General features: G+C 32.8%; 1 protein-coding gene across 1 annotated transcript; it reads left to right on the top strand.

The window, feature by feature from the left end:
* Positions 1-2,783: 2,783 nt before the first annotated feature.
* On the top strand, positions 2,784-11,220 carry LOC140048938 (uncharacterized). The gene is made up of 7 exons (XM_072093739.1): positions 2,784-2,986; positions 6,126-6,361; positions 6,573-7,455; positions 8,764-9,080; positions 9,381-9,528; positions 9,694-9,833; positions 10,711-11,220. The coding sequence occupies exons 1-7, from the start codon at positions 2,932-2,934 to the stop codon at positions 10,930-10,932; spliced, it is 2,001 nt and encodes a 666-aa protein (XP_071949840.1). The 5' UTR covers positions 2,784-2,931; the 3' UTR covers positions 10,933-11,220.
* The last annotated feature ends 12,416 nt before the right edge of the window (positions 11,221-23,636 follow it).

Below are 23,636 nucleotides of genomic sequence, written 5' to 3'. Positions count from 1 at the left end.
TATGTAACATTCAGGTTGAGGGCCGGCTTCAGGGATGGGGAAAATGATGGGTTCAAAGAGGAACAATTTTAAAATATATTCTTTTATCTACTCAATAACGAAATATTGGTTTTCATGTTTTATAAACAATAAAATTAAACACTTAATTAATCAATTAAACATTTGTGATTACACATAGTACATTTATAACGATACACACCACTACGACGTTTATATTTGTTGTAATATTTATTGTTTGGTAGGGCCCATTGGGGAGGCGGAGTTCATTTGAGAGGGGTGCTTATTCGAGGGATATATGTTAATTTTTGATTTTTTTTAGTTTTAATAATATGGTAACATTTATAATCAAATGAAATCCTCCAATAGATATGAGAAAGTGGTAAAAAAAAATAACAAATGCTTGGTAAATTGTAGATAACAGTGCGATGAATTCTACTACAAATAGTATAATGATTATTATTCAAAGTGATGTTTTATTGGAGAGGCGTTTATTCAAATAAATACCATCCTAATAATTATTAATACATTATTTAATTTAAACATCTTTTGAAACTAACTGCCGTGTGGGCCCAAGAAAGAAAGAAGACTTGCAACATGGGCAGACATCTCGGTCCTAACGGGACACAGATAGCCTACAGTTATTCCTGCCAGTTTACTCAATCAATTATCGGGATTTCACTCGATTTTAAACAAAATGTCTTATCATCAAATCTCCCTATGTAATTTTATAATAATATTTACCACAATATATTCCGATTCTTTATGGGCTATATTTAATTTGATCTTCATTAATTTGCAGTACAATTTTTATTTTTTAACTACTGTACCTTCACACGCGCGGTCCGTTCATAAAATAAACAAAAAACTGAAATGGCTATGCAACTTAAGCTCCAGTCCTACTATAGTTTTTTTTCTTCCTTCTTCCAAAGAGACACTAATAATTATTAATACATTATTTAATTTAATCATTTTTTGAAACTAACTGCCGTGACAGAGTGGGCCCAAGAAAGAAGACATTACGACTTGCAACATGGGCAGACATCTCGGTCCTAACGGGACACAGGAAGATAGCCTACAGGTATTCCTGCAAGCTTACTCAATAAAACTCAGCTATCGGGATTTCACTCGAAAAAGTCTTATCATCAAATCTTCCTATGTAATTTTATAATACTATTCCCCACAATATATTCTGATTCTTTATGGCGTATATTTAATTTGATCTTTATTAATTTGCAGTATAAACCCTATTATTTAACTACTGTACCTTCACACACGCGCGGTATGTTTTAAAATAAACAAAAAACTGAAATGGCTATGACTAATGGCCAACTTAAGCTCCAGTCCTACTATCTGATTTTTTTTTCGTCTTCCAAAGGGACACTGTATTGATTGATGGAAAGTGCCTGTTTCCAGTCACCTTTAGGGTCAAATCTATTATTTTAACTGCTCCCTTGTGTATAAAAGAGAGAAAATAGTTGAAACCTGGTTGTTGCAAGGTGAACCCGGAAATTACTTTGACCCGCGAAGAATTTAAATTGAGTTGAAAATCTACTGTTGAAATCATAAATTTTGTTAAAAAACTCTTTATAATATCTTCCTAAAATAGAAATATGGAACAATAGCGTCAATGTGAAAACTAATGTTATCAAATCTACGTTTCGCGGTACATCTGAGATAGATAAAGTAGGTATCCAAGGCGGAGAATTGTACCGAAGTTTTTGCATTGTGCTCGCCTATGTCAGAATTAACCATAATTTATATAGATAATGTGTCTATATATCTAACAGTGCCCACACTCACAGTAGGAAATTTGCGCTTCAAATGGCGACCAGAAATGGTTAATATTTATTTACAGTATTGTCAAAATACTACTTAGGGTCTGTTTCTGCTGAAAAAAATAAACATAGTCAACAAAACCACAGAAATGACCGCGTTGCACCTGAAAATGTTCTCCGGCGTTAATCGGTTATCTGGTAATCGCTTTATAAAAATCACGTCATCCATACCCACAGCGCAGTTCAAGTTATGGAAGGCCAATGATATATGATAATAATAATTTATTTGGAAAACGCTTTTTGAACAGCGGCGGAACATACAATATAAAAATATATGAGTATCAAAATAAAGATAGACTAGATTAAAACAGATAATGCTCAGATAAAACGGAAGTTCGGTAAAACCAAATTAAAAATAAACTGTAATACTAAAACCAATTAAATGCAACCCACATACATAAGCTTGGACACTAAATTAGCATATCAATTAGTATATGAACAAAGGAAAAAACAGTACTTAGAATCTATGTTAAGATATACACATTCTTGTGATAGTTGGTTGTTTACATCCTATAAATCGCTGCCTAAAACTCTATATAATTAACTAGTGACCCGAACGGGCTTCCGTAGAAAAGATTTTTATGCAAACCACATCATATATGGTCCATCAAACTGACATCTGGATATGTCGCCGCAACTCTAGGGAAAGTGACGCTTAGTAACGCAATTTACCTACAAAAACAAAGTAAAGATATTTTTCCCTCTAAAAAAAAGAATATTAATAGAATAACTTCCAACATGCCCGTATTAGTCACACATTTAAAATAAATAGGCCTACTCCAGTCATATTGTACCACGACCATGATTTTGATCATATAAACGATGAATTAATTTGTTTAATATACTGTGGACTATCGCACCACCCACCATCTAGTTCCGTTTAGGCAGGGGTTTGGGTAAGTGGGTAAAGTGTAACAGCATGGCGAAGGATCGGTTTTTTGTGAATGAATTAAGCCTAATTAAATCTATTGTTCAATTTAAGTAAGTATACGTCACCGGGTAGTCAATACAAGCGTCTATTATCCTGAATTGTCATTCCTGAGGTTAGTAGATAAAAGGTCATTGCTACTGTTGGTTAGTTGCGTTTACCAAAAAAATGACTTTGAAATTGCTGACGACAATCACTCTATTGCTATACTTTTACAAATCAGGTAGGTAATAATTATTATATAAATCTTGATTTTATTATTATCATCAACGTAATGCTATAAATCTCCGAACACTGGTAAAGCAATTTTTCTTTTTCATGGATTATGATGGCTACGTTCAATAATGTACAGTACATACTGTTTTGTTCAACGACACCGTGAAACAGAACAAGTGTGCACGAAGCGTTATTCTTTATAACTGAAAATAAACTCAATAGGAAAAGCAACTAGATTTATTGCTTAATTAAAAAGCACACAGTAAGAATGAACTCCGGCAATCCAGAGTGCAACCCCATACAACGATAGGAGATTTAGTAATTCCTTTTGTGTTTCCTGCCACTTACTTTGTGGTTGAGTTATTGTTATGTTTAGCGCCTATGGCAATACGAATAAAAGAATATCAACAATGTATTTAACCTTGGAATCAATAACATTATAGAACATTGCCTAATAGGGTACCGAGTATGAAATTTACTGTATGCCGCATGGACTGCAAACTTTGAAAGAAATATGAAAATACATCATACATCATCAGTCGGAACTAGACTGCATAACAAGTTTTAGGCCACAACTAATAGAACTTGATGTATACCCATAAATATTGATAAGAGGAGTTCTGGCAAGTTATTTTAGGTGGTAAACGGCACCATAATACGCGGACTAAGAATAATAAAATAAAAGTCATATCGTTTACATTGGGAATGAAAAAGCATAAACTATAGTTGGAATGATTTTCAACATATTAAAGGTATATTTTTTTTAAGCTGTTTAAATTGAATCTTTACCATCTTAAACTTGATTTTGTTTTCATGAAACATTCTTTATCCTTTACTGCAACCTGAATACACACATTGAAGTTTAACAAACCATACAATTATATAGCTATCATTAAACAAAATCGGTCAAACACAGTCAATATAAACACATAAAAAGGTACATAATAATGAATATCTTTTTCTTCGCTTAATCTCATTGTCATTACTTAGTACCTATATCTACTTGCACATAATACAGTACGTAATAGTTACACACCTAATTGGTGACAGTAGCTTAGGCTGCTTTTGTGATTTCCTGGCAGCTAGTGACTATGATGTTATATTTTCTTCCTGCATCGTGTTTGTTTAATTTGTTGATTTGTATTATATTTTGTAAAATGTATCTTTCGGCTGAATAAATAATAATAATACTAATAATTATATATATGTGAGTACGAGAAACGAAATCGAGATGTTTTTATAAATATATATATAGAAGTAAACATAGAAAAAAGGTTAGGTTCGAGAACAAAAGAAGTCGTTCGTTAAGGCGAAAAAATACTGTCCTTATGCCGAAAAAAATTACCAAATATTTTCTCTCTATGGGTAGAGATAGATATAGAAATCCAAAGGCAAATTACTGAAAAAAATGACAATGCTGTGGGTATCAGTGGCTGGATCTCAATGGAGATACAAAATGACAATGCTGTGGGTATCAGTGGCTGGATCTCAATAGAGATACCAAAAAAAACAAAAAGCTAAATAAAATCGATAGAGTAAAACAGCCAAAAAAATTAGCAGCGCTTTCGAGCAACACTAGCCCTTCATCAGTGCAAGTGAAGGAATTTGGATAACGTCATAGCATAAGAACTGGCAAGTGTTGCCTGAGTGGACAGGGGTAAAAGAATACAACAAAAGGAGACAAGGTGGTCAATGGTCACTGGTGGGTGGAGACTGAATAAGAATAGAAAACAAAGAAGGTAGCTTGGTAGTGATATAAACAATTTTGGAATGGAACTATATACTGAACACTAGACTCACACTACAAGTGTTAATTAACATGATAGGTAAAATTGACTTTATCTACATGTATATACAATGAATTTTGAGAGTGCTACTATGCGTTTTCGTCTATGAGTTTAAATAATGACTTTAGACACATTGTGTAAATTGACCTTCGTTATCACAAATGTGTTAAATGCATACGTCCACATGTAACTTGTTTTTCACCTTGGTATTAGATTAAGGTCTACTTCCATAGTTTAACTATTTACCGATACACTTCTTTTCATCAAACACAATATATTTAATCAAGTAAAGGTTAGCAGTTCGTCTAATGATGGAAAATAGAGCCTAGTTAATAAATAAAAAAGCCGCATTATTGTTAGGGCACTTCCAACTCGAACACATCGATCCTCATCACAACAAATTGGTGGAATATTTGCGCGAGCATTTTTATTTCATAGTTCAACTTATAATCGGCAAAAACCTTTGGAAAGCACGTTCATAATTATGCTTTAATATATGGTGATTTGCTACTTCATGTGATTATTAGGATAACATGATTTAATGTTCAAACAATCTTAAGGATCAATATTCTTTGTCCACAATAAAGGCGACTAATAAAAATTGCAGAAAGAAAATAAGAACAATGCTGGTTTATTCATATGTTTAGATATTGAAACATTGATACCCGGAAGCAATAATGGTAATAATTTGCTTTTGTCTGTTGTATCTGAATACTATAGACTTATATTTTTGAAATACGTCCATACTGCGTTGAAACACTGGTTCTCGGCAGATTACCAACGTTGCACCTGGGTGCGTTCTGGATGTTAGACCGTCGGTGTGCTGTGTATACCTATTTATACCTCTATGGTATACCCAAGTGATAATATGTTTATAAACGGTATTTATTCACGAGATTGATGTACAGCATAACTCGTTCCATCAATATAAGTTCGTGATATTACAAAATTAATCAAAATACCATATAAATACGAAAGACAGAAAAATTTAAAGAGAAAATTACATTAGAATCCCTTCCATTGGACACCCCCTATTAGAGAAACCATACCGGTGCTTCCCGCGTAAACGGAAACCCTATCGGACAAGCATGTGATGAGCATGGGTTCGAGCCTATCTGTACCATTGCATCCTTATGAAAGCTGCTTTATTCTCATTGCCTCGTCCTTCAGATGGGATGTAAAGCTGTACATGTATTAGTGCACGTTAAAAAAAGTAAGGAATCGTCTCTCGGTGTGCTGATCTGGTAGGCGCTGCACTATTGGCTGCCGTGAGTCCGTGGAGGGTCTAATCTGAAAGCTTGAGGACAAGGATTAATACATTTACATGAATAAATATATTTACATTTTTAACTTGTTTAGGAGCTGTCCAATACTTTACCGATGGCAGTGATTGCAAACGAGAATGTAAGTGGCCGGCAGAACCAGCAATCTGCCGTTTTAACTTTACTTTGGAATTATATTACTCTATGTCAAAAGCATGTTACGATTGCCCGTTCAATATAACTAACTGTGATTTGCAAGACTGTGTGCCACTCAATGGTGTTGCCAGAGCCATTATGACGGTTAATAGACAGTTTCCAGGACCAAAAATTGAGGTATGCATTATAGTATCCGAAACTAAATTAACTTATTATTTTTTTTAATTTTTATATCACAAAATTATCCATTATGTACGAAAGAGCAAATTATTTAGTATCTGTTAACATAGTACGGTACTTGCTTAGACATATAACAAGGATGACATAATCATGTTACTGTTTAGGTGCTATTTTTAAGAATTAATGTTTGATGATAAATGTCTTTCAGGTTTGCGAGGGAGACAGTATCGAAGTTGAAGTCACTAACCTCCTTGGAAATTCTGAAGGAACAACTATCCATTGGCATGGTGTTCATGTACGAAATTCACCGTACATGGACGGCGTACCAATGATTACTCAATGTGCTATTCCAACTCACACCAAATTTGTCTATTCACTACTTGTGGAACCGACAGGTACACATTGGTGGCATGCGCATTCAGGGATGCAGCGTTCTGATGGACTTTTTGGTGCCCTTATCGTTCGCCAGGCTCCTTTACGGAATCCAAATTCTTATCTATACGACTATGATCTGTCAGAACATATTATGATTGTACATGATTGGCTTGATCAGCTGACTTTAGCTAAATTTGCTTCACACCATCATGATGATGGAAGTAATAAACCAGAAGCTGTACTTATAAACGGTAAAGGAAAACGACATGAATTTATTGATGAAAATGGCCAAACACAATTTACACCAAGAGAAGTTTTTGAAGTCGAACAAGGCTTTCGGTATATGTTCCGATCAATCAGCAACGCAATTACAAACTGTGCTCTTAAGATATCAGTCGATAACCATACATTGCTTATAATATCATCTGATGGAGCAGCGATTAATCCGATCGAAGTTGATGCATATGTCATATACGGCGGGGAACGCTTTGGATTTGTCTTGAATGCCAATCAATCTATTTCAAATTATTGGGTACGAGTAAAGGGACTTGCAGATTGTAGATATGTACAAGAATTGGCCATCATACGTTACAAAGGCGCTGCTTCTGAGATTCCAAAAGAGAACGAAGATATTGATAGGCAAGGAAAGGTTTTGAATCCGTTAAACAAAGAGGAAAGTGAAGACAATATTCCAATTGTGGAACTTACTTCCACAGGTATGAACAAGATTCCGCCGTACCACACCAAAAGTGTTAAAGATGTATTGTCCCCCAAAAACATACAAAATAAAGATTAATTAAATCAGACTTTGAATAGGTTATTTTGTAGTTTTAATCAAGTGAATTACTTCCGTATAAAAAAAAACGGAAAAATAATGTTTTCACTTATAAAATAACATGAAAAATGATTAAATTCAACCAAAAATCCATTTGACAATTTTTTGCTTTAAATTCCAGTTTTTTCAGGTAAATAAATTTTTTTTCGATCCAATTTTTGGTCGAAGTCTATAACTATTATGCGACATTAAAATGGCATATTCAACAACAAAAATTGAAAAAAAAAAATTTTTAGGGGGACAATACATCTTTAAAGAGTCGCTATTCAATCGAGTTTGAACAATACTATGAATGGTCTAATGGTTACGATATATCTGCATATAATATTCTCGGCGTAGTACGGCGGAACAGCACTAGTCCCTCAATTATATATATATTTATATAATCATTTGTGATTAAAGTGAAGTACGTCCAATTTTTGGTTGGTTGACTATACGTACCGTCAACTACATTTAATTGAGTATCATGGACACATTCGGTTAATTAAAATATTAAGAAATCACAAAATCAGATCATGCCAATTGATCGTTTAACGAGTAACTTACAGAATTATGTTAATTACCTCCGCCAAGGAGGTTATGTTTTCACCCCTGTATGTTTGTTTGTGTGTTTGTGTGTGTGTGGGTGTGTTTGTGTGTGTGTCTGTGAACAGCCTGGAGGCCACAGTTTTTATCCGATTCTAACCAAATTTGGACACAATGATCTATGCCCAAAAAGCTCGGACGAGTTCGAATTTGAGGGGGAAAGGTCATAGGTCAAGGTCACAACTAACAAAAAACTATTTTACTGCCTAGAGACCACAGTTTAGATCCGATTCTCACCAAACTTAGCCACAATGATCAATGACACATCATATAATTGTGGTTACATTTTGAAGGGTCAGGGTCAAAGATCAAGGTCCACCAAAAAAAAAAAAAATTAAAAAAAAAAAAAGAAAATCCCTCAGTGGGACTTGAACCAGCGATCTCAACTGTGAGAGGCTGGATACATAACCATTACACCACACTGTCATCCACAACTTTGTAGTGTGCAGTTAACATATTTACACTTAGAACTAATAAAAAAAAATGTAAAAAAAAAATATTCAGGGGGCATTTTATGTAGGGGAATTTTACAGTAGGCGGAGGTTTGTACTCTCGGAGTACACTCTAGTTTGAATTGTTATGTTTCGCATTTTTTTTTTCATAGATGAAGAAGACGATCCCGCTCTGTTGCAGCAAGAACCAGATAAGAAGTTCTACCTTGCAATGGATTTCAACAAAGTGAACAACTACAATTACCATAAGCCGGAGCACTATCCAATTGAACAAGTTGATCGTTCACATCATCTGTATTCACCACAGTTTAATCATATCAGTTTTGAATTTCCATCATCGCCTCTTCTAAGTCAGCCATCAGACAATCTTGAAGAAGAGTTGTGTACTGAAGAGACCTTTTCAAACTCAAAAAACTGTTCTGTCGAATATTGTCAGTGTACCTATACTCTGACTGTTCGCTTGGGCGATGTAAGTTGGACTTTATATGGTTTCAAACACTCTATGTTTATTCAATCTTTTATTTCGGAATCTCTGGTCCATAGAAAGTAGAAAAGTACATATAAATGAAATGAAATAAACAAGACTAATTACTACTACTCATCTTAGGATGGCATTACACCTGGAGAGCATCTTCGACTTAACTTAATAAACTATGTATTCCTTATATTTTTATTTAGACCTCTTGTCTTCCTTTTTTCATACTGTTTTACAACATTGATATTCCAAACATATTTCTTCTATGAGAAACCTTTTCATTATTTGTGCTAGGTTGTAGAGTTGATTATCGTTGACGAAGGCGTCACATTTGACGCTAGTCATCCTGTACATTTGCACGGCCAGTATTTTAGGGTGATTGGTCAGGGGAAATTAGGAAGTTCAACTTCAGTTGAAGAAGTAAAGCAATTGGATAAGAACGGTACGTATATTCTCGTTCTTGTATATTGACTTGAGCGGGAACGACAGGCATAATTAAGAGAGTGAAAGTAATATTATGTTCACCACCTCCTTTAACTTTGTAGTTCTTCTTAGTTTCACGTATAATTAAATTCTTAATCAAAAGCAATGTATGCGTTTGTTGCAGGCATTTTGACGCGAACATTTTATCAACCCGTTAAAAAAGATACAGTTATCGTTCCTGATGGTGGTTATACTATTCTGAGATTTCATGCAACAAATCCAGGATGGTGGCTATTCCATTGTCATCTGGAGTTTCACATTGAGGTATTTAGAATGTTAACTTATTTATGGTCTTAGGATAACTGGTACTGGTTCAGGTAACCGTCTAATTAGAGACATCTGGTAGCCATTGACAATAAATTTGTTTATCTTATTAGAAATGTTCTTTTTTCCAAATCAAACTGTTGATTTGAATAAAAGAACATTTAGGCCTATAATAAGTTATTATTACAAACCAGATGAACATTTTCAATAAAATTTCTTTATCATTTTTAGATCGTTTCTAATTAATTAATACATTTTCAGTATATCTATGCACTTATGAAGGGCTAGTGTGGCCCGAAAGCTCTGCTCTGTTAAGACCCTCTGCTCTGGCTGTTTATCTTTTTTTTTGTATCTTTATTGAGATCCAGCCACTGATATCCACAGCATTTAAATTTTTTCAGTAATTTGCCTTTGGATTTATATAATGCGCTATAATAATGCCACATTTATATTGCACTCTATTTCATGAAGATCAAAGCACTGCGGACTTAGATGTTCCACTTTCTTAACCGCTCGGGCACTCGCTCACTAACTAAAATTCAATTTTAATTTTTAAACGCTCTTATAATATCATATATAATATATTGTTTTGATATTTATTGATATTTTGTTTTTATACAAAAGTTTCCTGTCAGGTCATCGTCATCACCTTAATATATGCCCTATTATCAGGTTATTCTCGAATGCTACTATTATCACCATTAGTAACATCATAATTATCAGCTTATTATTTCACTGTCAACAACACTTTTAAAAATACAGACAATTACAAAGGTTATATTTACTCTATTGATAACATTCACAAATAACTGAATGCACTTTGTTTATATTAATGTTTTAAAGTTCATCATAATCCTTTAACATTAATTTTACACAGATTGGCATGGGCCTAGTGATTCACGTTGGTGATGATTCTGACTTGCCCGAGATTCCTGATAACTTTCCGCGTTGTGGATCCTGGCCTCAAAGTGTATCAGTATTGAAGCCAACAGAAGAAACCAGATGTCCTCCGACGAGTACAGGTTGCAGTGTATTCTCTAATATTAGTTTCTATTCATATTGTCTTATTGTTCTTTCGTGCTTTCGTTATTATAAATGAATGCTAAAACGCAAGAATAGCAATACAATTTAAACTCCTTTTTATTAAACTTTTAAATTAACGGTATGCCTAATAAAATTGTGTCAAGTATTACGTTAAAAATAATATCAAATTAATATTATGCGTTTAAGGAGGTATAAATATCCACAAAATCATGAAAAAATAAAGATTTGTAAAATCAGACTTTTAATAGCCCATTTGCAGTATTAATGAAGCTATTCACTTCCATAGAAAAAAAAAACGATTTCACTTACAAAAGGACAAAATAAACATTTACATTTTAATCATCGAATTTTTTATCCAATTTTTGGGTCAATTTGAGTGATTAACTATGAAATTATGTAAAATAGCAATTAGTAATTACTAGATGGTACGCTCGCTTCGCTCGCGTACTATCTAGTTCGTGCCCACAGATGGTTCTCGAATACATAGTAATTTCAGCGTAAAAAAAACTGGCGATTTCAAATGTACGTACGGCAGGACTATAAAACATTGTCGTTTACAGAAACAAATAAATAGACATTTATGTAGTCAACCAAAATTAGCACCTAGAAACTTGTCACAAAATGAGTCCAAATTTGTTATTTGGACTCATTTAAACAAACCCAATTTTGTATCTATTAGAGTTTAGGGTTCTGTATCTAACATTATAGTTGAGCGTTGGGGATGAGGTACAAAGAGGAACAATTTTTAAATATATTCTTTATATTAAATTATTCTTTATATTATCCACTCAGTAACGAAATATTTTTTTATAGGCCTATAAATAATATACCACTAAATAGAGTAAAACATTTCCGATTTAATACTTTATTAAAACTGTCACTATCTCATGGTCGATTGAAATAGTAAAGTACATTTAAAGACCACTAATACGTTTATATTTTTGTAATTATTAATTAATACAAACGTTGAGAAACAACTGACAGTAATAAAGTATATATTATTATGTGTTTATAATCTAAAAGTAGGGGCTATCCCACACTCACAGTGATAACGTTTATTAGTATATTTGTTTATATTACCGTATATCTAACAGTGTTACACCAAAACACCTTTGATTCAAATGGCGATCAAAAGTGCTTAATACCTATTTGCAGTATTGTATAGCATTACAATACTATTTCTGTTTATTCTCCAAGGGTCTATAAATTTACCTACTTGTGTTAAACCATGGAGGTATGCAAGTATGGTTAAACCAAATAATTTGGAATGTTCCATTCATTGCAAATCAATACATTTGTATAAACGTATATTAAATCTATCAAAATAGTATTTTTTAAAGAAAATCGGCCTGTCTTGAACATTATGATGCTGTACTCGAGCTGTTCAACCGGTTTTCAGCCATTAAAAACAGTTATCGTAGGAGGAGATAGGAAAATGCAAAGCATCCTCGTATTATTGTATGCGGGTATTTTTCACTATGGACATGCATTAGACAGTGTATACTACGATCGGAAAACACCCCTATTTGGGGCAAATCGTTGAACCTAAATTCGTTTTAATTGTCAATAACTAATTTTCTGACTCAATTTAATTAGTAAACAGGGTTACATCAGGTGGTTAAAATCAGTACCGAAAGTACGAACCAACTTTATATACCATCGAGTAAACATTCTAGAAGTAACGCGCAATTTACCGAATTTTGCCCTTACGTAAATTTATATATAGACTAGATGGTACGCTCGCTTCGCTCGCGTACCATCTAGGTCGTGCCCACAGATGGTTCTCGAATACACAGTAATTTCAGCGTTAAAAAACTGGCGATTTCAAATGTACAATAATGCAGGACAATAATATATGTCGTTTACAGGAACGATTAAATAGACACTGTGATTTATGTACTCAACTAAAATTAGCACACTGGGAATTACTTCCGAAAGAGAAAGTTGTCACAAAATGAGACCAATTGTTTAAGTCAAATTTAAACAAACTTAATTTGTGTTTTGTATGTAACATTATGGATGAGAGATGGGGAAGAGGATGGGTGCAAAGAGGAACAATTTTTAAATATATTCTTTATTTTGTAACGAAATATTAATTAACATGTTTTACAAATAATATACCACTAAACACAGTAAAACATTGCGATGTAATACTTTGTTGAAACTATCACCGTCGTAGTCGATTGAAATAGTACAGTACATGTAACGATACACTACGACGTATGTTTATATATAATGTTAAACAATTGTGAAAACCACCTCTATTCGGGGCAAATCATAAATTCGATTTAAACGGTAATAAATATTAAATTACGGCGACTGAAAACGCTAGCTCATTATCCGTTAAAAAAAATTATATCCAACCTCTGCAGCACAGATTGAAAAAAAAAATGGATCGAATTTCCTTTACGACGCCTGAGGGAATAGACACTTGTGGAACGACACAGAGATTGGAATGTTCCATTCATCTCAAATCAATACATTTGTATAGACGTATATTAAATCTATCAAAATAGTATTTTTTTAAGAAAATGGGCCTGTCTTCAACATTATGATACTGTACTCGAGCTGTTCAACCGGTTTTCAGCTATTAAAAACAATTATCGTAGGAGGAGATAGGAAAATGCGAAGCCTCCTCGCATTTTTGTGGCGGGTATTTTTCAAGATGGACATCCATTAGACAGTGTATACCACGATCGGAAAACACCCCTATCTGGGGCAAATCGTTGAACCTAAATTCGTTTTAATCGTCAATAACTAATTATCTAACTTAATTTAATTAGTAAACAGGGTTACATCAGGTGGTTAAAATCAGTACCGAAATTTCGAACCAACTTTACATACCATCGAGTAAAAATTATAAAAGTAAGGCGCGATTTACCGAATTTTGCCCTTACGTAAATTTATATATAGATTATTGTTATTATCTTCCATATATATTTTTTTTCTTTTGCCAATTTGTATTTCACAATGGTCGACGTTCCACACTAAACTTGGTCATCTATGGTATCATAGGAAAAGGAATGTAATACTGATCATTTTATTCCATTACAACCATATCAATAAACGCATAATATAGTTATTGTACCGTTTGGTATTGTTGGATAGGTTTTTAAATTCTAGATCTATTCTATTTTAGTAGTATAAATTTCTGTTTTCGTAAAAAGAAAATGCTACGGGTCATGATATCATTTGCGTAGCGTTCAAAATCATTTGTATAACAGTGTTATTGTTGTCAAAGCGGATACCACACAATATAAAGTCATCTGTCCAGAACACCAATGTTATTTGGCATGCCTTTCTCTTTGAACATAAGATGAAATTGGATATTATTATACAGTGAAATTATATCAAAATTGTAAAAACCATTGTCTGTAAGAATCAAAGAAATATCAAAAATTGTGGCAGATTTTTAAAAATGGATTTCGTTCAAATTTTGCACATGGCTACATATGTGTTGGGAGAAATCAAATATGACGTTTTTTTTATTTCACACATATATATATTTCCATTCCATTTCCTTTTTTAAGGTTTTTTTAAATGGATATTGGTAGTATTTTGATGAACGATATTTTTTTTTTTATTTCATACCTTGGGAGATACCATTTATTTAAAAAGGGATTCTTTCAGTTTTTTATAAATAGTTAAAAACAATGATTTAGGCCTATTACAAATATGTAGTTCTAGTGTTTAATAAGTGATTTCTAAAATAAAATACAGGGGTAATTTAAAAATCTACAAGCTGTGTTACCGGAACATATGCATTTTTATTTTTAAAAAACATGGTACATTTTTTGTCTTTGATTATCTGATTATACCCCCATTAGTCAGAACTATTCTTATTGTTTTATATAATTCTAGTTGTGTTGTGAGAAAAAAAAATAATATTTGTAATTCCCGCCCAGTTTAAGTGTCATTTTTCTGAGTTATATTCTCTAAAATTGGAATAAATTATACCACCCCGCCAAATTTAAAAATTGCAATGCAAAAGATAGGACATAAAGTTAAGTTCAGATCTTTACTTTAATTGTTAAGACCCTCGACTCCAACCATCCCCATAACTATTTCAAAATCTAGATCCACCACTTCCCCTCCCATAATAGAACCAATCAAAAGTCAATGATATTCTCATGTATGTTAATGCTACATAACAAATATTGAAGCCCTGATGTGAAATGCATTTTTTTATTTAAAATTTTATGATACCAATTTTATTTAAGGTCAGCATTTAAAATATCACATTTTATATTAAATATTGATTATAAATTTCGTGTTTATATCTGGTTAATTCTATGTCTTCTCAAATTACCGTTTTTGGACATTAAGGTTATTAGAATTTGTTTGCTGTGATTTTTGGATTCAATAGTGTTATATACTTATCAACTGATAATTTATTATTAATTGTATCTAAGCTCGCTTCGCTCGCGTACCATCTAGGTCGTGTCCACAAATGGTTTTCGAATACACAGTAATTTCAGCGTAAAAAAACTGGCGACTTCAAATGTAATGTAGACAACTAAAATTAGCACACTGGAAATTAGGCCTACTTCCGAAGGAGAAACTTGTCTTAAAATTAGTCCAAAAAACTAAAACTGTGCCTGTTATAGTCGATTAAAATAGTAAAGTACATGTAACGATACACAACTACGACGTTTATATTTTTTATAATTACTAATTAATACAATAAACAGTAACCACATTCACAGTGAAAATTTCGATTCAAATGGCGACCAAAAATGGTTATTACGTACAGTAGCCTATTTACAATATTGTCAAATGCTATATCTCAGTTTTAAGTTTATTCTCAAAGGGCCCATGAATTTACCTACTTGTGTTAAACTATGGAGGGCTCATAAATTTACCTACAAACTGGGAGTCTGAGAGATTGGAATGTTCCAATCATCGCAAATCAATATATTTGTATAAACGTATATTAAATCTATCAAAATAGTATTTTTTTAAGAAAATCGGCATGTCTTCAACATTAAGATACTGTACTCGAGCTGTTGAACCGGTTTTCAACTATTAAAAACAATTATCGTAGGATGAGATAGGAAAATGCGAAGCATCTTCGTATTATTGTGTGCAGGTATTTTTTAAAGAGGACATCCATTAGACAGTGTATACTATTGTCGGAAAACACCCCTATTTGGGGAAAATCGTTCAACCTAAATTCGTTTTAATTGTCAATAACTAATTATCTAACTCAATTTAATTAGTAAACAGGGTTACATCTGGTGGTTAAAATCAGTACCAAAAGTATGAACCAACTGTATATACCATCGAGTAAACATTCTAGAAATAACGCACCATTTACCGAATTTTGCCCTTACGTAAATTTATATATAGATGAAAACCCAAGATTTCCCTTAGTTATGCATAGCAACAATTGCTATGGTAACATTATAGGTAAAATTGAGATATTTTCATACTATCTTATACAAATTAAAATGTTTAGATTATTAGCAGGCATGCATTATTTGCGTTTTAAAATCACCATTTTACAATTTCATATTCTTAATTTTTATTCATGGAAACCCCATATTTTTATTTATTTACGCATAGAAACAGGTTCTAAAATAAAAAAAATAATACTTATTTTTTCACCGCATCGTTTATTATTCATACTTTTTAAAAAATACCTCTCTATTTACAACATTTGTGTACAAAAGAATAAAGATTTTACTGTGTAATTTGGACTATAACCCACTGATAAGAAAGTGGTTATGTTCAACAAGCTCGTGTAACACAAATAAAATCCAAAAATGATGAAACATATGGTAAACTATAAATCGATAATTATTGGAATATATGATCTGGCCTTTAAAGTCACTGCTGGCCTGGATGTGTCTGACTGTTAGTTGGGCAAGCACACACAGGCTTAAGTTTTAGAGGGACTTGTTGCCTAATAACTCCTAAATGTATATTTTCTTTTCACAACAATCAGTCACGTCGTATTTGTTTGTATTTCTGAATAATAAGAAGTTCCAAAACTAGGCTAGGCCTACTACGGCACTCTTATTTATTGTCGTCTTTGACTCGACGGACTCAAGAAAAAAAGTTGATAGATGAAGTAATTTCAATCAGTCGTTGGTTGGCCAGAATCCATAATTACCGCGCAGTATTTTCACAAAATCAAATCTAGAAGCAATTACATTTGAATGGAAGGTACTGTTTTTCTGGCAATTAATTGAAATAAACCTGGCAACAAACACTTTCTCGTATTTTATCTAAACTATTCGTATGACTCTAGTAGCATTATAACAATCTAGATATACATATTGTTTTTGGTTAAGCACATCATTTGATGAAAATAACAATAATATAATAAATTATTGGATTAGCCATATTTGAATTTTGTTTCTTGTATTTTGTTTGTTTTTATTTTGTTTATATTTTTGTATTTTCCGTATTTTTCAACACAAAACCTATGTATGTAATCTACCTCATTTTATTTCGTGATCATTGTTGAAAAAATTATTGACAATCAGAATACAAAAGCTTATTGATATAAAAACACCACTTTGGAAGGGTATAATACATTACACACAAAAAAATGTGAAGGAGAGAGGACCAAAACTTTTATCTATTGGTATATAATGCCTCTCTCCATTTGTAGTACATGTTTGAATCCATCAACAAATATTTATATATACAAATTAACATTCTGTTTTCGCTTTTCATTATTCTTGTAAGAAATCGGTAAGTCGAAATCCTCAAATATTTATAAAATGATGGAATATTGTTTTCCACAAACAAATTCCTCGCACTAACAAATCTGGGTTGTCCCAACAACCACCGGAAAGCATCATTATAACAAATTTTAAGTCGGTTGATATATTTTTTTAAATGATTAGACCATAAAGGTCTGAAGTGAAGCAATGGATGAGACTCTGTAGTAGCCTGAAATTCTATATCTGAAATATTTCACAAATCCGGAGATACCTTGACACCAAACTGTGTCATGCAGTAACCATGGCACTCGTTTTATCAAGACTGGATTATTGTAACTCTTTACTACTCGAATCCTCAAGGTCAGATCTTAATCACTTTTAACGTGCTCAGAACTAGGCTGCCATTGCAAGATCATCTATGGTGGTAGGAAGTTTGACCATGCCTCGCGCCATATTTGCGTCAAGTACATTGGTTACCGGTGCGGGAGAGGATTAAATTTAAAGTCATTATGATGGTTTTAAATGCATTAACGCCTAGTTCCAGACTATCTATCAACCTGCTTGCCGTTGCATTGCTCTGGGCGCGTTTAAGGTCTGGAAATGATAATACCCTGCTTCAGGATTTGGCACCAATCAACTCACTTATAACCTCACATCGCCGGACTTTCTCTTATGCTGTACCTTATTGCTGGAACAATCGACCTTGCAATATCCGCTCGGCCGACACTACCGTACTGCGGCATTTAAAAAAGCTATTAAGACATATTTATTTTCGATAGACTAGGTTTTTGGTAGGAATAGACGCCAAACACAATTATGGCACTTGTGAATACTGTCCAGACGGGCCTTGCGCCTTAAATTGCAGGGGACCAGTGCGGTGGTGTTTGAATCATCTTCGTTGTTTATTATTTTATTTTCATTAACGGGTTGTCTTTGGTTAGTCTATTTCCTGTTCAGAATCTAGATAGAATCTAGAAAGCGCTCTGATCTTTACGAAATAGTGCTATATAAATGTCGCATAGATATATTTTCTACCTTAAATACAATCAATACTTGGTTATTTACGCTGCTATAAACAAAACTGTATAAAAAGTTTTTAGTCGCGTGCAACATATAAACATCACAGGAACAGAATAAATTCTAAACCGGATTCGAGTCTCGGTTGGGGCGACTTTTTCTCATTCTCACAGATTTCATCATCTTTATCGTTTCAAAAGTAACTCTTTAAGCATAAGGTTCCAGGTTCGAGTCTCGGTTGGGGCCACTTTTTCTCATTCTCACAGATTAAATTTAAGTATATCACCGGGTGGTTTAGAATTGATTCTGTGCCTGTGATGTTTATATATTAAAAAGTATCTCTTCAGAGATCACGCTTCGTGAATAAAAATACTAAAAGATGAGGGCGTATTAATTTTATCTCTTATGCGCGTGCGTACAACTGAGAGACTAGTTGTTCGGAACATGATCTTATAATCACGTCGAGCATGACTTACCTCCAAAATCTATTTTACGTCGCACCAAATTTACCGGGAAAGCAATAGTTATTCGATCTTATTTTTTACTTGCAATGCGAAAATCGGGCATATTGAGGATCTTGATAGTTATACTTAACTTTTATACTAAAGTATGTTTACACACTGAAATTGTTATTATAACCAGATAAATGTTACAAACATTTGAATGAATTGTTAAACCAATAAGAAAAACCGTATTTATCTTAATACGAAGGAGAACTTTTTGATTGTACATTTAAACACAATTTATGTATATATTTATACAATTATGACAAAAAAACAAAGGATATTAGTAAAACTGTATTCAGAATAAAAAAAAAGTTATTTTTTGAACAAAGTTTTTGAGAAAATTAAATGTTGACCTTATGACCTTTATTGGTCACGTGACTTGTTTTAAGGTTAAATAACTTCATTTTATTTTATTTTATTCAATTTTCAGGCACAAAAACATATAAAACAAAACAGCGCTGCACTACACTGAGGATTGCCAAATTGGCTCTCCATATACTACACATATAGAAGTGAAACAATAGAAATACAAAGATATAAAGAATTGAAAATTGCGTAGCATCAAATTGAACAATCATTAAAATTAATTATAAAAAATTTGCATGTGGATGTAATGGGATAATATGATTTCCGGGGAAGCCATGGATGACAAAGTTTGGTTTGGAATTTCGGCCATTTTGAAATTCAAAATTTAGCAACTCAAGAATAACAAAGTTAGCCAATAAAATCTATTTTGGCGCAAATATCAAGCTGGAGCTAGTTTTCTTTACATATGTGACTGTACTAAATATAATACAGGAAAAAATATATCGTTAATGATAAATCTTAATGTAGGCCTAAACTTTGCTAGCTATCGATTTCAGTACGTAGCTATTTATAAACTATTTGTTTATATGTTAAATAAATTCCTGTCAATGATCGGACGACTGTGGGTCACATGGCGTGCAATAGTACGCACTATTGAATAGTCGTTCTATAGTACACACTATCGAACGGTCGTTCAATAGTACTTTTTTCCGTGTACGGAAAAAAAATCTTATCACGTTTGGAAACTATTTTTGTTTTACAATTGCTTTAAAAATACAACAGCGCCGCCTATTCTGTACTTTCGCGCGAAGATTCAGTGTGATGACTGGTATCGACGAAAATACATTAGAGAGATATGTACTAATTTTTTAAAAAAAATTTAAAAAAACATTAAATTTAGCTTTATATTATTTGTATGATTTTGATTAATTAGTGGGAACATCTCTACAATGCGAATTAAATGTAGGCCAAAGCCTACCTTTATTTAATCTGATTCAAATGACAGGAATCTATTTGGATTTTATATAAAACAAATCATTATTTATTTAATGGTTATTATTAATGGTGTTGAAATCTAATTGTTACTGTACATTGTGTCACACGTGTAAAACACAGGAAGTACAGTATAAAAAATGCCTTTAAGAATAATACAATCACTAAGTTTCAGGAAAAAAATTGAAATTACTAGATAATAAAATTACACATACTATTTTAAGTTCATAACATGACGAATATGATGAAAGTATATTTTAATAGATTAAAATTAAATTAGCACGTATAAAAAAGAATGCTTGTAAGAGAAATACAATAAGTTAAACTAATTTTCAGAACATAATGAAATGACATATAATATTAGGTGTATTCATTCATTTATTCATCTTTTATTTCAGAAAAAAAAAATAATTCTCCATAGCTCAAGAACAAAGGAAACAAAAAAAATATATATAAATATAAATATATAAAAAAAAACCTACGCCATATAGTCACGTGGTTAAAACAATAGCTTCATCCATCTACCATGTAGATTGGATGAAGGAAGAGCAAATTCATGAATACATTTTGTGACAATATTGTCCGACCTCTCTAACCTGCACAACATGCCATACACCAGCTTACGTTGTAGTTCGTAGAACGAGCAGATGTGGTTTTCTACAAACATGGTGCTGGCACTGCATGACCTAGGTTTATTAAGGAGCAGGCGTAAGGCATTGTTGAAGCACACCGTTAGTGCTTCCATAGATTTTACATTAAAATTTGCCCACAGAGAAGCACAGTATAAGTTATTACAATATGTTTTAAACAAAAAACACTTTTAGACCGGGCGCCCGGAAGATTTATTCATGTGAAAAGATACAAAAGGTTTGATGATGTAGTTAGTTGCGTATTAGGGCGAGATGCAATATTCGATATTGCTGCCGGGTCACAGCCTGTACAAGGGGCCTGTGGGGATCATAACATAGGGGGGTAAAAATGCATTTATTCATGTGAAGCGATACAAGGATAAACTTGTTTGGATATCATTCGCAGTGGGCTACTAATGATTACATCACCAATGACAGCAACTTTATCCTGTACGGGACGCCAAACAGCAACATTTTAGGGCCACGTCCAAATGGGTTTATTCATGTGAAGCGATACAAGGTTGAATCTTTTTTTAATGGCAGCAGTACATATTGGGGATGACAAAAACACCAATGACAGCAACTTTATCCTGTACATAAGCTCAGACAGCAGCCCTAAAGGTCCGCAGATTCCCCCTATTATTCGACTATACTCGGCGCGTATGTCGTCTTATGGCGTTCAGCTGAGTTAGAAATACGTGATACGGACTCGGACTGACAATAAATACACAGCAGAATGATAAAACAATAAATAAAGAGAGCAGTTGTTTGCTGTACCAAATCATCAAACATCAAACTCTTAGGAACTCGCCCAAAATTGGTTTATCCATGAAGTATGAATCATTTTTTCTCTCTTTCTCTCTTTTTTGCTCCATTCGTGATCAACAATGTCGATAATACAAACACATTTACGATAACGAGTGACTTTTATTTTATAATTGAAATATATCTTTATTTTGGAATAATAAATAACACCAATAAAAACACTTAAAAATAACCAACAGCAGATTTGTATTTTAGGGTAACATTTTGAACAATCAATATTATATCAAAATTATTATTTCGATCAAAATAATATAATTTAAGAAAATTTTTCAGGTAAACTAAATAATTACACTCATAATGATTGACACCGGTACCTATTAGTGTACATTATTATTATAACTCGATTTAAATATTGTTTTAATTACACACTAGACACTAGTGATATGTCTATATGAAAAAAGGCAACGAAATCTAAATTTGCAACATTTTTTAACATAACATAACATAATAGTAAAGTAAATAATAGTTCGAATTCAACATAATCACTTAGAAAATTGGTAAGGTATAGATTAGACTATCGATTGCACACTATTACTAAAAAAAAGTAACCGTTTTCATGTGAATTAGACTGATAAAAACCAACAAAAAACTTAATCTGCCAACAAACGTCGTTACTTGTCCATAATGGATCGACTATTGTATCGATTACATGTACATTGTTTTACTTTAACTGAACCAAAGTCAAACTTTTAATTGTTACTGTACTAACATTAGACAGTGATATCTGATAAAAGGCAACATTAATTAATATTAATAATACTGAACCAAATTAAATATCGTTACTTATCCACAATGGATCGACTACTGTATTGATTATTGCACATTATTTTACTATAACTAACATAAGAAAGTGATATCTGATAAAACGCAACAAACTGAATCGAATTAAATATCGTTACTTAACCATAATGGATCGACTACTGTATTGATTACTGCACATTATTTTACTATAACTGCCCAAGTCAAATTTAAAATTGTTACTGTACTAACATTAGACAGTTGTATCTGCAACATAATCGGGACCAAATTAAATATCGTTACTTATCCATAATGGATCGACTACTGTATCGATTATTGCACATTATTTTACTGCCCAACTGCCCAAGTCAAATTTTAAATTGTTACATTAATAACACTGGACCAAATTAAATATCGTTACTTATCTCCAACTGAACCCAGGTCGAATATTTTGCATACCGACACACTGTAAAAGCACAATGAGCAAAGACATCGAGTTTACTGGCTGTATGCATTAAATAACTAAATATTGTACATTCCTCATATTCCATTACTAGCTGAACAGAATACACGATATAATAAAACCAATACGGGCTATTGGATTTCTTTTTACATGATTTGTGACAGCGTCATTTATAAATTTGATTATAATCACACTGTAATGATACTGGATTTTACCGCAAAGGCAAGTCATTGCGATCGCTTTGTGGTGACAGGATGGACAAACCCGCAGTCACTGCCTATGTATGCAAGATATATGGGTTTAAAAGCATGAACAGTATTAATGAGGCCAGGTACCAATCGTTTCGCAAAATGACAACTGGAAAGAAGAAAGTCAAGAAGATCAACTGTTCGTCATTGCCACCATGTGAAATCACAATCACTCAGCATCTGTTGAGGGCAAATTATGTATCTATGTGGAGACACGCTCATACTCCTCAGCCAACACAAAACCTACGCCCATTAAAATATGGATGGGTTGATAATGGTGATGGAAGGTATGTACCGAAGGTTTGATGGAAATGCTCTACCAGATCCGTTGACTAGTGATCCACACTCGGAACAAAGTTC

This window comes from Antedon mediterranea, chromosome 5 (genome assembly GCF_964355755.1).
Source record: "Antedon mediterranea chromosome 5, ecAntMedi1.1, whole genome shotgun sequence".
Classification (NCBI taxonomy): domain Eukaryota; kingdom Metazoa; phylum Echinodermata; class Crinoidea; order Comatulida; family Antedonidae; genus Antedon; species Antedon mediterranea.
Note: the sequence above shows the minus strand (reverse complement) of the source record. Positions and strands in the feature narration are given on the sequence as shown.

Excerpts from the sequence above, each read along its gene's own strand:
- LOC140048938 (XM_072093739.1), top strand. The coding sequence starts at position 2,932 with ATGACTTTGAAATTGCTGACGACAATCACTCTATTGCTATACTTTTAC. Across the intron at positions 6,362-6,572 it reads TTCCAGGACCAAAAATTGAG|GTTTGCGAGGGAGACAGTAT; the intron begins GTATGCATTATA and ends AATGTCTTTCAG. Across the intron at positions 9,834-10,710 it reads ATCTGGAGTTTCACATTGAG|ATTGGCATGGGCCTAGTGAT; the intron begins GTATTTAGAATG and ends AATTTTACACAG.